The sequence below is a fragment of the Talaromyces amestolkiae genome, assembly GCF_001896365.1.
Source record: "Talaromyces amestolkiae strain CIB chromosome Unknown scaffold2.1, whole genome shotgun sequence".
Lineage (NCBI taxonomy): Eukaryota > Fungi > Ascomycota > Eurotiomycetes > Eurotiales > Trichocomaceae > Talaromyces > Talaromyces amestolkiae.
The window spans coordinates 1,938,245-1,951,832 of NW_024468038.1; the positions used below are offsets into that span (position 1 = coordinate 1,938,245).

Consider the following 13,588-nt stretch of genomic DNA (forward strand, 5'->3'; position numbering starts at 1 on the left):
CGCTGAAAGTAGATAACACCGCAAATTTACTCTAAAAGATAGACACGATGGCATCGCACATGTAGTCGACTTCAGAAAGAATCATTCTCTTCTATAGAGGAGCTGAATGCGCACAGTCCCATGGCAACCCAGCCAAAAGGTTTGAAACTACCTAACTTCTACTAACTAGGGATACCATCGCCATGGCCGTAACGGCCGAGGCAAGAGTGAGAACAAGCTTTAAGCCTCGAGCTTCCAACACCGTTGTTATCAGTCCTCGCAAGATCTCGAGATCTTCGGGTTTTGTAGTGTCCTCAATTGTCCCTGCATACTCCGATCACAACACGGACTTACTTGTGTAATTACCTTAGATACGTACTCTCTCATAAACGTTGTTTGAAACATCCTACTCAAGTCGCAAGAGAATGGTCCAATTCATCACCATAGGAATGATTGACTGCGAAGGGGGTGGTTAGTTGGGCGGCACTGGGGCGAGGTGTGTGGGTTGGTTGGAGGTATTCTCCTAGAATGATATCAGCGGCATTGAATGATGGTGGCGTTTAAAAGTATTAAATAGTAGATAGTATCTATTCCTGTATTATATAAATCTCATCTTTTGTCTATGTCCAGTTAGTCTAGTAGTAAAGAAAACGCCGTCCAGTATTATCCTGCCAGTCCGAAATCCCAAATCGCAATGCACCCGTAACAAAAGAACGCCGTTGTATGCAGTGAGCAAGTAAAATGTTCGAAAGCAAAAAATCTAAAAGGCAAAGAGTGTCGAGATAATCAATCTACCAAAGGAAGCCCCCCTTTACTCGGGTTCTGAGGCTTCCCATTCCATCCAATTTGCGGCCACCCATCGGGCAATGTCGAATAAGGAGGCAACGCGTAGCGGTTTTCGCATTCATCCTGAGTACATTTCAGATCGCACAGTCCCCAGACATTGCAATAGCACTCTGCAGCATTAGGACAATGAATCGGATCCATTCCAAAGATCACTAGACACATGTTAGTCACCTCAAGACAGTCTCTACAAGACCAAGAACGTACTATGCCATGAATACTCCATTATCCGACCGCTCATCGCATCATCCAAATTCGTCTTGAGGAGCCACTGCTTATACCGCTCGTAATCACTCTTTGGCCGCTCACGAATCTTCCACCGCGCAACCCCAAACTGTGCACAGCAAGACACCGCAACGGTCTCTGGGACCTTGGCTCCGGGAAACAATTCCCTAAATCCATTATAAAAATATGCGCCTGCATGAACAGTTTCATCACTGTTGGTGTCCGTCATAGGATGGATCTCGTCGGGACATCCGAGCACCCAGGCGCAACGCAGATTCACATAGCCGATCAACTCGAGATACGGGAGCTGGAATCGTTTGATCATTGGCACTCCGTCATAGTACGGATCATCGTTGTGCCATTGGTAGCGCTGAGAATGTATAAAGAGCATATAATCCGGCAATTGATCATAATTATCAATGATGTATCTGCAAATATCAGCACCAAATCCATAGCCATATTTCAGAGACAGACATACGTAAGATAGACCATGGACTCCCGGCCTTTGTTGGTTGACACCGTCAAGTCTGCATATTCATCGTCCACGATGTAGATGCTCTTATGCCAGTCCGGAAGCCAGTCGTAGAGCCAGGTGGTGTTGTCTCCAACCATACTCGCCACAATCAGATCTTTTTTGATTGCTCCTCTTGTGGAGGTAGGGCCCGGTGCGGGTATCGCAGCTTGAGCCGCCTCCATCTGTCGTGAGCGTCCATTGCTGTTCGTACCAAACCTCCAATTAGGGCTCGCGAAATTTTTCGTCTTTGGCGATGCTCTGATAGGTCCTTTTTGTGTGCTTAGCCTAGCTGACGAAGACCTAGTAATAAAGTAGTAGAGAGTGCATAATAGAAAGAAAACAATGACCGACAGTCGTAATCGACGGGTAGATGATGAGCGTCCAGTGTTGATAGCTCCGGTGTAGAGCATGTTGGCGGCGATTGGCCTGGTGGCGGCGCTCGAAGACCCCTAAATCATTGAGTCATAAAAATGTGTACTTGCGAGTACTATGACTACAATCCAAAGAGCTCAACAATATACAAAAGAACAAGGGTGGTGACCATTTACAAGAAGAAAGAGGGAAATAATAACAGAAGAGGGTTGTCAGGAATGAAGAATGCTTGCGTGTTTCCCTGCGAATCTCGGTGGGTCGTGCCTGCCTGCCGCCAGTCCAGTCAGTCAGTGCGAGACGTCATCCCCTTTTTCTTTTTCCTCTACACACTCTCTTCTACTGCCTTATTGCATTAATAGCATATATAAACACCATTAATGAAACAGTTCGTTATTCTCTCCCTATTTTCTCGTGTCCACTGTCGAGACTCCGTCGCATTCCATGCCACAAGCAAATTGATCAATGATCAATCCGATAGCTCGCAGAGCACAGACAATGTCTAGCGTACGTACTACGTGACGCCTCCACCCCGAACGGCCAGCACGCCGTCCAGAAACCCTGCGTGCTCGCGTTAGACTCCGTTAGTCAGGGATCCGGCCCGATGCCCACAAAAGTCTCGACTGCTCCTTGCCAAATATAGACGCTGGCTGTGGCTGAGTCGGTGCGGGATAAACAATTACTGTGGAGCTGGTGGATCTGATTCGAGAAAGATAGGCGATTAGAGGCATAAATAGCCTGTCCCGTCAGCGATCCCGGCTTGCCGATGACGATGTACGACCCCTGAACTTGTGCATCATTCGACAATCGAAAGTCTCCCATCCTTCCTATTGGAAACAGTTCGATATGTGGTTTTTCCTCCTTCTAGAAACTATGTCGCTCGCTCCTAGTCCTTCGGAAATAACAAAATGTTCGAGGCACCCTAGCCCATGTGCGAACCCCGGATTGATTTGATGCAATACAATCGCTCCGTATTCCCATGTGCCTGGAAAAGTCTTCGGTGAAATTGAATGGACCGCTTGCATTTCTTCACAGGCCAGCCAATTATGCTTCTTCAACATGCAGGCGCTTCATCTACCTGACAGTCACCAGGTTTAGCCCCGAATTCAACTTTTGACTACTTAATACTTTGACCGATCAGGAAATCTTACATGCCCTCAAGCTCTCCTAACACCTTGACAGAAAATGATCGACTGTCACAACATAATCAGATATCTCTTCACCAGAAACAAAGTTTTATTCTGCCCAATCAGCGAACTGGATATGTAGGAATACCATCATACAGTGTCTTGAAAGAAATGCCCCCCCGGGTGTTTTTTTGAGTTTACTGTGATTATACTATGATTATTTGCTCCATAAAATTCCGTCTAAAGAGAAACTAGTAAAACAATTGAAAGCAGCTCGAGAGCCCCACAGACCGTTAGAAACACATGTACTTCCCAGATTTTCAAAATCAAAGTTGCGCGGTTGGCAGCCCGGCGAACCGTCTATTATACCCAAGAATAATTGCTCTCTCGGTGTTATTCTTGATAAAGTCGAATTCAACCTCATCGAAGTCCCCTGTTGCCTCTTCTCTCAACGACAGAGATTTCCTATGTGCGTTGAATCCATTTCGGTAATGAAGGAGGAAAATGATCTATGAATGGGAAACCGACATGGGTATGATCTGCCGATACGTAGACACTGCGTAAATGACAAGCTCCTTCTCTGTCTATCAAGTCCCAAATCGTTCTAGCCGCCTCCTTCAATGGTAGGTCCCGATTTCGCCCAGAAAACGTCAGATCAAGTGGTCGGAGGGATCTGACATTTGGTCAAAATTCCGCAATACTGCAGTCTCAGAAAGTAGGTGCTGCTAGAGTATGAAACTGTGATACTAACATACTCTAGAGCAGGGCATCAAGGCTCATACTTTTGGATTAGCTCTGTTGATGACGGGGTTTGAAGCGGGTATTGGTCATTTTTGCTGCAACACAAGATTGATGATTCGCGCAATGTTGGACCATGTCTTTGAAGAAGCCAGTCTACTAAAGTATATGTCAGGCAACCTTGCAGAGGAATCTTTCTTAAAGGGCGTAGGCGCCCCAACGAAGATTCATACAAGGAGCTCATCAAATGCTAGTCGGTACCCCTAGTTGGCGACAAATTCAGACAAAGCGTCTCAAGCGAGTCAAAGTTGACAGTCTTGTTCATAAGCTAAGTATCTGGGGATCAAACACGCTACCAATATTAAGATGGCGAATTTTAAATAAGTCGGTGTATCTCGACAATTGTACTATTCTCTCATCTTTGGAAGTATTTTATTCGCCTAATCACTTCCCTCTACAGCCAGTTTTGCGTATCATGGCTAAGACTAAGCAAAGATTCAGTAAAAGATTTGGTGATATCTTACTACAGATAATATAGGTATAGTGTGAGAACTCACACACACACACACCATATAGTTCTATTTAGGTAGACAAGTGTTCTATAACCAAGATTAAGTAGGTAAAGAGCCGTGCCGGCACACCCAGCCGTGCGATACAGGCTTGCGTTGATTATACGGAAAGGCTTGCATCTGGTGTCCACGATCTTAAGAAATGTAATTAGACGGTCCAGTGCGCCCCAATTTGCCGTATGTCGTTGATCAAGGCAGGCGGATTGTCCAAGCCTGGAAAGTGTCCACCGAAACTGTGCTCTAAATCGAGGTTAATAAGCAAAAGACTTGTCTCATTTTACCTACGCATAAGAAACTTAAAAATGTTGACATACCATTATATAAAACAAGATTTGATACTGACTTCACTAGTTCCAAGGGCCAGAACCCAATATTATACATAAAGATACTAACCAGGAACGGCGCGTCATTATGAGACGACACATATTGGGGTGGAGGTGCCGCCGCGTTTTGATAATAGATGAAGGCGGACGAAGTGAAAGTCTGCGTCAGATAGGATAGTGACACTTGACGAAGGATAGCGGTGTGGTTTAAGACGGAGGGTGGTGTGCCAGCGCGAGGATCGGACCCTACAATCTTTGTTTAACGACTAGTGTAACTTTATTGAATGTAGCCGACACCAGAAAAATAGAATGCTCATGTATGGGGGGCTAATACATGGGAAGAATATGTGGAGAAGGAGGCAGGTGAACTCACATTCAATCATTTTTTCTCCGATCCACGCTAATTGGCCTACAGGATTATCTTCTAGCGCAAACCCAATAGTTTGTGGCTTTGAATCAAATCATCTCGTCAGTATCGTCTCGGCTGTAAGGGAGTCGAGATTCTATCTAGGTGGACACATCAAGGGTTGAGTTCCTCCGGTCAGCTCCTACTTACCTTCGTACCCTGCTCAACACGATAACCTTGTCCTGATTCTATCCAGTTTTCGGCAGCCTGGAGATTGATAGAATCCACCTGGTCGAGAGAAATATTCAACGCAGCAAGCTGCGTCCCATTCAGAATTGGAAAGGGAAGATATGAGAAATGTGCTGCCCGCACGGATGTCTCATAGCTATTGTACATGGCATAGCTTATGGGCGACCCCCAGTCAGTCCCTGACACGGCATAGGTTCGATAACCAAGGACATCCGTCATTAAGGTGTTGAAGACCCGAGCAGTATCCTCAGTAGTAAAGTTGATATTGGTAGGGGGACTAGAGAAGCCGAACCCTGGCAGGGAGGGAATGACAACATGGAAAGATACATTAATGCTATAGCTCCCAGTATAAGGGGCGGAAAATGTAGCATTGAGAGAAGGAATCTCGCTGGGTTGAACAAGAGCATCAACAAGGGGTAAAAATTCCAGAAAAGAGCTTGGCCATCCGTGATTCAGTATAAGCGGTATCGCCGTAGGTGATGCAGATCTCTCGTGAATGTAGTGGATAGTCAGGCCTTCAATATCAGCTGTATAATGCCGGTATCGGTTCATGGTGGCTTGTTCGTCGTACCAGGTAAAGTTCGTGAGCCACTCTGTTTGAAGGTCTTGAAGAACATCAAGATCTATGCCTGTTGACTCGCCAATACCGTAATAAATTGGCTTCTTTGGAAGTTGAGTTCTCCCTATGAGATCTTTCATATGTGGCACAGAAGATGAGAGATCAATGTGAAAGGGCTGAACATTATAAGAGCTTCCATTTTCGTGGTGTTTCATTGCCACCACCAAACCAGTGTGGACGATGCCGTAGACAATCACTATAAGTAAAAGTCGCAACATGATAGTAGCGAGCGTGAGAGATGAATTGTTGGATGTGTCGTTGGTCAGAGGGAGTGTTTCAAAGATTCGGAAGGTATTTTGATAAAGACTGAGACAAGACCACAAGCGCGAAAAATACAAATCTGGAAATCAATCCGTTCCGGAAGATCACAGCCAAAAGGAGCATAGCATAAGTACCATTCGGTAGGTATTTTGCGCGTTATCCGAAATGGAATAATGAAATTCTCTTTGGCTTGAAAATAGTAAGCCTGTGAGGACTGGCTTCCAAAATATAGCACCTAGATGTGCTCAGTTTTCTTCGTTTAAAACCTGGATGGAAATTAATGAGCTGTTGCCCGTGCCGCTTATCCGGAGGATAAGGTCGATTATTTCAGAAGTAACAATTGTCTCTTTCTGGTATGCATGCATTTTAGCACTCCGTATAATATAGCCTGAACACGGAAGGTTGTGCTGCCGAATTTGAATGCATAAAATGGGCCTAACAGAACAGATATGAAACGTACTAGAAAGCATACGTAGGCCAGAGTAAGGCAGATTGGAGGATATAAATGGTGTAAGGGACTGCTCCCAAAACACTTAATATTGTTCTAATCACAGTTCCAAAGACTCTCTCACAACGTACATCATCATGAACTCGACCGAAGCTCCCGCTACGCTCACAGCATTAAAGGAGAAGTATGCTGAAGAGCGTAGCAAACGGCTCCGTTCAGATGGAACCGCTCAGTATCTAAATGTTCGCTCCCCAGAAATCCAGGATCTGGCACAAGATCCTTGGGTGGACTACGAAGCTATCGCGAGTCAGGATGCGCCCTTGAAACCCGGTGGCAGCATAAAATTCCTCATCGTCGGTGCCGGACACAATGGTTGTTTATTCGCCGCTCGCTTGATGGAAGCTGGGTTTCGCCGTGAGGATATCGTTCTTGTTGATATTGCGGGCGGGTATGGAGGCACCTGGTACTGGAACCGCTACCCGGGCCTAATGTGCGACGTCGAGGGCTATTGCTACCTTCCATTGTTGGAAGAGACAGGATATATCCCAAAACATAAATACTCATTCGGGGCCGAGATCAGAGGCCAGTCAGAACGGATTGCCGCCCAGTACCGCTTCCAGGCCATGTTTTGCACGAAGGTTGACAAGCAGGTCTGGGACGAGACCAAAGGCCGCTGGATTGTCGATCTAACCCAATCTCTGGGTCACGTACGACAACCGACTCAGATCACTGTGGATGCTCAGTTTGTGCTCCTTGCGGGTGGTATACTCGCTATTCCGAAAATCCCCAACGCGCCGGGCTTTGCCGAATTCCGCACAAGCCACAAGGTATTTCATACCTCTCGGTGGGATTATGCTGTCACTGGAGGCAGCGAGAAACAGCCAGATATGGTCAACTTGCGAGATAAACGCGTCGCAATCATCGGTACTGGGGCGACGTCGGTCCAGGCGACGCCGCATCTTGCGAAGTGGGCGAAGCATCTCTATGTGATCCAACGAACGCCATCGTACTGCGGAGAACGAGGACAGAGAGAAACAACACCCGCAGACTGGAATGAGATAGCCGATGGGCCTGGTTGGCAGCGCCGCCGGGTTAGAAATCTAAACAGTTACTTGACTGCAGATCCGGAGTCCGTTGATCTAGTCAATGATGGCTGGTCCCAGAACCAAGCCCGAGCTGGCCTGATAGGCAGTAGCTCCAGATTAGTGGATCCCGAATCAGTGGAGGAGCATTACAACAAATTGGTTGAAATGGACCTCCCTTTCGCTGAAGCACTTCGTGCCCGCATTGATCAGTTGGTGAAAGACCCCGACACAGCCGAGAAGCTGAAACCCTGGTATCCCGGATGGTGCAAGAGACCTACATTCAACGATGACTATCTAGAGGCTTTCAATAAGGACAATGTCAGCCTTGTGAACACAGATGGCAAGGGGATCGAGAGTTATACAACACGAGGTATTGTGGTTGCGAACCAGGAGCTTGACATTGATGTACTTGTATTGGCTACGGGCTTCAGCACGGCGTCTCAGTACACTCCGGCTGGTCGACAAAATGCCCCTATCATCGGTCGTGGAGGTCGACACATTGATGACAAGTGGGACAACCCAGACTTTGGGACAATATTTGGTATCGCTTCGCATGACTATCCTAATTTCTTTTCCTATCACAGTAGAGGAACGGCAAGCTCGTTCAATATGACCTCTGCGTTCGATGCAGCAGCTCGTTTGGTAGCCTATATCGTTCGTGAAGCATCACAGCAATCCGATGACCCGGGGAAGCTGATCATTGAGGCATCCAAAGAGGCCGAGGATAGGTGGACTGATGAGGTAGCAAAGAGGGCAGCATGGTTTTCCGTAGTTGTGAGATGTACGCCGTCGTATTTCAATCGGGAGGGAGAGGGATCGGCTTCACAATTATCGCCCCAGGAGTCTGCGCGAAAGGCTAGGAAAGCTGCCTGGGGTTCGGGTATCAATGATTACGAGCGTGTCACTGAAGCATACATGAAAAGGGTTGAAAAAAGGCTTGAGGGCTTTATTCTCACTCAAGCCTCTATATAATTCGGAGTGACAGAGAAACTGGAGTGATAGAGAAGATAATCTGCATCCTTTACTTCGTCGGAACAGATTTGGTGGACAAAGTTAGATTATCAATAGCCTTTTCAACGAATCAACTTGCATAACGCGAAAAAAGTATCAAAAAGAGAAAATTACTACTGTGTAATTATACGGAGAAACAACGAGGTATCGGAGCATAGTGTCGAGACTTAAACACGGTCCGGACAGGCTGCCCCCCGTCGTTAGGAGCTCCCTCTCGGGTTACTCGTGCCAGGTAACCGTAACACAAATGGAGTGGGATCTTTGGATTATGCGCTTTGAACCACTGAAGTGCATATGCATAACTACTACTACTCCTACTATAGAAATGAAATAAATAGAGCTTGTCACAATAATAATATTAAATCGCCCAGTTATTGCTTCTATTACAAATTTAAATGAAATTAATCTCTTGTTTTAACCCCAATAAAGGATGTTTCTGCTAAATTTCTAGTAGAAACTGAAACAATTCAGAAGGATTACAGTGAACTTTCAAAATTTCAGTATGAGAAATAGATTAAATTAATAGTCCATAAGGTCCCTACAAAACCTGTCAATCACCATGACAAAAAGATATGTGCCCAACAGTATCCATTCTGAGGGTACACTGTAACAATAGAATAGCTAGATGGACTCAAAGTACATCAAGACGAAATTGTTTCATAGATTCATTTCACAAGCCATCCATTGCATTTTCAAGTATGTGGCCTCGGGATGCTTCGTCTGCATCGCAGCAATACCTAGAGAGGCGCAAAAAACATTCTCAAACTTCTGAATGCTGTATAACCACGGAAACACGCTTCATTGTCTAAACTCTCGCTTTTTGACTCGCGCATGGAAGTTACCTGGATGGATTCCAGCTCTGTGAGACCATATAAGCATATTCCTTGTCAATTGCATTTTGAAATGGTGCTTACCCGGAAACAACGGTCCAGTCGGACTTGGGATCCGGAGCTTCGAAATCCAAAGATAAGAGAAGTGATGGTACAATCTATTGAGCTTCATTAGACTTCTTGTTTCGATGGTCTACCCGGGAACGACGAATGACAGACCTTCCTCATCAACAGCCACGAAAGATCTGAGAACGATTAGAGAATACACTTTTGGGAGAGAGGAGAGGAGTCTGGTTTTACATACTTTTACCAAGACATGTCCGGGACCCTAGACCAAATCCCATCGAGAATCGTGCTAGGTATAGTGTCAAACCTGGATTAAACATGGGCACTCTTGAAAGAACCTACACATATTTGGTTGGCTATCCTCAAGCCACCGTTCAGGCACGAAAGATGACGTGTCCGCACCAAAGATCTCCGGCATCCGACTTATCGCGAATGCTGGTGATCCAACCGTTACCTATGTAACACAGTCTGTAAGCTGGGCTAAGCAAGAGAGTCAGGTGCTGGAGTTACATACTCCTGCTGGAATGCGCTGGCCGAGTATTTCGGCTCCGCCTTTGGGTGTTTCTCTAGGCAGGATACCACCAATACTGGGATACATACGTTGCGCTTCTTGAATGACTGCGTTAAGATAAGGACAGGCTGCAGCCTGTTGTGAGGTGCAAATAATATCCAATTTCCCATGACTTAGTTGTTGATCAAGCTCCTGCATAAGTTTGTCAAGTTTGTCTCGGTTGTTGATAAGATGGTAGAACACAGAGTTCAACCAAGAGCCACCATCAGTTACACCAGCATTCACACCAAAACTAAGAAGGTGTGTCACTTCCTCATCTGTGAATACGTTGGAACCCTTAGAGGACTGTACACGCAATAGCCTTGAGGCAATATTGCGTTGCGTTTCTCCTATATGAGTATTGCTGGGATCTTTGAGAGCCCCTAGGAATGTTCCGATGATTCGGCTGACCACATCTGGAGTCTCTTTCTGTGAAAACAAATGTTTGCTTACAAAATTTGAAGCCTTTGCAGCGTAAAACAGCCATGGTGTCATTCCATGCAAATGAGCCTGCTTGGTAAACCGGTCCACTGCGTCAAACGGGTTGTCCGCGGGACTACTATCAATGTATCCTACATTTTGTTCAAATGTGAGGTCCAACATACAATCTATTGAGTGTCAGCGATGTCATTTCAGCAAGATGAAAGACTTAAGTACCACACAAAAGTCTCTCGAACCATTTTCCGAGATTAATATTCGCCCCTTCAGTTCTCTGAATCTGCTCAATGAATTTCTTGATTGAACCATCGATATTTGCGTCCAGGTCTTTCAAGCCGCTAGCGCTGTATATATGCGAGAATTGTTTTCTGAATTTGCCGTGCAGGGTTTCGTTTTTCTCGACAAAAATATCGATCTTTGGACCTGGAATACGGAACGGTTGGTAATAATCGCTCTTCTGAAAAGGCGCTGCAATGTTGTAGATCTTGCGAAAGGTAGCTGCATCTGTAACGCTCCTGATGGAAACATACTTCGTGAGTGACCGACCCCAAGAATTATGGCAACTGACCGTCGTACAATTTAGAGGGACCTATTCGGACGACCGGGCCATACTGCGCATGCAGTTCATACAATGTGATATATTCTTTGCCTGTCAATATCACATTCATGTGCCATAGATTCGTGAGTCGGGCCCAAAATGGGCCTGGGAACCGTGCAAGAGGAGAAATAAACAGCCGATAAATGCTGCGGCATATAAGAAACAGCAGAAATACACCTCCCAGCATGAGTATGCGCTGGGGTAGAGTCAAGCCCAGGCAGGCACTTAAGAAGGTTGCCAGAAGCGTCATTTTGGCACTATAGCAGTAAAACAGGTAAACAAGAGAATACTTCAGGTGGGATGGGTCTTGTTCTTATCATTTGTGCTAAACCGTTATCAGGCTGCTTTCTATCAATGCGGAAATTCTGTAGCTTAGTAGTTGAACCCAGCGGAAAGTCCGTCCATCCTGGCAACTCCGCTCCTGAGATCTGTCCCAGATACGATTGATTAAGACCAACCCTTCAGGTAGTGCGGGGGTCCCACAATTTGGACCTGTCATGGCTATACCAAACTTCCTAGATCAACCTCGGAGCCTCTCTACTGACCGTAACCCACTGTCTGTTACGACGCTGTTTGCGTGTCTAAAAAGCCTGGCAACTCTCTCTAGGGGTTGTCCACGTCCCCAGTGGAGTTCTGCTAAGCGAATCGTTTCTTAAAAGCCCCTTAATCCCGGGCGACTAGATAGAATAATCCGAATTTCCAGATGCTCGAAAATTGCCGAGGAGATAAGCGTTCAGGTTCGGGGCGAGTGATTTGACAGTATGAGACTTGATACCTCGAAAGCCTTGACCAGACTTAGTTGCGAAAAGGGGATAGGTTCGGTATTAGGAGTCTCACTCTCGGAAAGTCCGACAAGTGAGCAACAAAGCTTCGATTTCCGAGGCCGACCAGTATATCATCAAAATAAGTAATTTTTCATAGAGTAGAGCTAATTACTATTAGCCACCTAGAGATTTACCACTTCATTATAGATAATTTTTTTAACTTTTTGTAACGATAGACGGTGAACGATAGTTTGAATGTGCGTATGGGCTACAGAACATTTGCCGAGCCTGGTCAACAATGAAGCGATCGATGAGGTCCCTGATCAGTACAGCTCCCAGGGAGTGAAAGGGGTTAGTGCCCTGAAACGAGGAACGAAGTGGAGGGGTTTACCCTGCGCGAGCTGCCCGAGGGTCTTCTGCTGCCTTTTCCCCGCGTCCCAACGCCTCGCCAATCCTTCGTTTTCGCGATCCTGATTGGTCCGTTTCGTGTGCTAATAATTGGTCTTATTTGCTATTGATTTCTGCCTTCTACTTTCCAGTTTGGATCATTGCGAAGTACTTGATAATGCACGTGATACACGGTTGTCACGTGCTTGCTTTGCCATCGTGCCCCGAGGAGTAGAGTTTATTTAGTCTATTCTCTTATACCCCCTTAACACCTCCTTTTTTATCAATAAAAGCTCTATGGCTTCTCCTCTAGGTTTCTCAGATGATTATTCTTGCTAAACATATCGGTTGACTGACTTGGTTATAGTGGACCCGAATGTTAAGTCGACTCCGTTTCGTTTCCTGGACTTGCCCTTTGAGCTTCGAAGTCAGATAATTAAATTGTCAATCGGCAGCAAGCGCCCTAAGTCAAAGCCGCAGCATGGTACTTTCAGAACCGGATTTGAGATAGAGCCACACGATTTCACTATTAGCTCCACGGGTCTCAAATGCCACTCCTTTACATCTTTCAACCTTCTTTCTATCTGTCGGCAGATCCGCCATGAATCAATGACCATCATTTTCCAAAACGCCTCAGTATGCCTTCAAGTCGAGATTCCCAGATATGGTGGATTAAGTAATGTGGCTGCATCAGTATCTAGAAACCTTGAGGCTCTGAAAGCATATCCTCTACTTTGCGACTTGGCACAAGGGGCCACCATTATTTTTCGCCCCGAGTCTGCCTACGTTAGTGGCCCATTAATAGAGACCCAGGGTAACATGGTCCCTTTGCTAAGAGAGCACCCGGCGGTCATGATGTTTATCGGACTGTGCGTGGGCATTTATGCTCCGGTATTCGCTTTGGCAAAGTCGGCTAGCTGGATTCACAGGACTGCTCCTTTCCAAAGGAGACACGCCGATCTTCAAGCTCTTGTTGACACTCTTGCACATGGGTTCAGAAGCCGCAAGTCTCTGAAAATAATTATATATTTAAACGACTTATATTTACAAGATCTGTCGATTATTTTGCGCTTGTTTGAAGCGCCGTCTGGCTCCTTCACATTAGAAGAGCGATGGATACAGTGGCATTACCCTGTTATGCAAGACCGTGTCTGGGAAAATTATGAAGCGAACTACAAATCCTTGATCCCGGCTGCTGCTGAAGAAGTTAGGCACAACCCGCTTCTAGCTGTTTCTCCGAAACTAGACA

The 13,588-nt window shown here is 46.0% G+C and overlaps 3 protein-coding genes across 3 annotated transcripts; 1 reads left to right on the plus strand and 2 right to left on the minus strand.

Annotated features, from left to right (window-relative positions):
* Positions 1–765: 765 nt before the first annotated feature.
* Positions 766–6,119, minus strand: BHQ10_001916 (uncharacterized protein; the record flags this gene model as incomplete). Its single annotated transcript, XM_040874004.1, has 5 exons — positions 766–977; positions 1,030–1,475; positions 1,526–1,861; positions 1,913–2,010; positions 5,244–6,119. The coding sequence occupies 5 exons, from the start codon at positions 6,117–6,119 to the stop codon at positions 766–768; spliced, it is 1,968 nt and encodes a 655-aa protein (XP_040730421.1).
* A 628-nt stretch (positions 6,120–6,747) lies between these two features.
* On the plus strand, positions 6,748–8,667 carry BHQ10_001917 (uncharacterized protein; the record flags this gene model as incomplete). The annotated part of the gene is made up of 1 exon (XM_040874005.1): positions 6,748–8,667. The coding sequence occupies one exon, from the start codon at positions 6,748–6,750 to the stop codon at positions 8,665–8,667; it is 1,920 nt and encodes a 639-aa protein (XP_040730422.1).
* A 949-nt stretch (positions 8,668–9,616) lies between these two features.
* BHQ10_001918 (uncharacterized protein) lies at positions 9,617–11,258 on the minus strand (the record flags this gene model as incomplete). The annotated part of the gene is made up of 7 exons (XM_040874006.1): positions 9,617–9,694; positions 9,756–9,781; positions 9,841–9,891; positions 9,945–10,056; positions 10,117–10,760; positions 10,813–11,094; positions 11,159–11,258. 7 exons carry the CDS (start codon positions 11,256–11,258, stop codon positions 9,617–9,619), a joined length of 1,293 nt encoding a protein of 430 aa, XP_040730423.1.
* Positions 11,259–13,588: the final 2,330 nt, after the last annotated feature.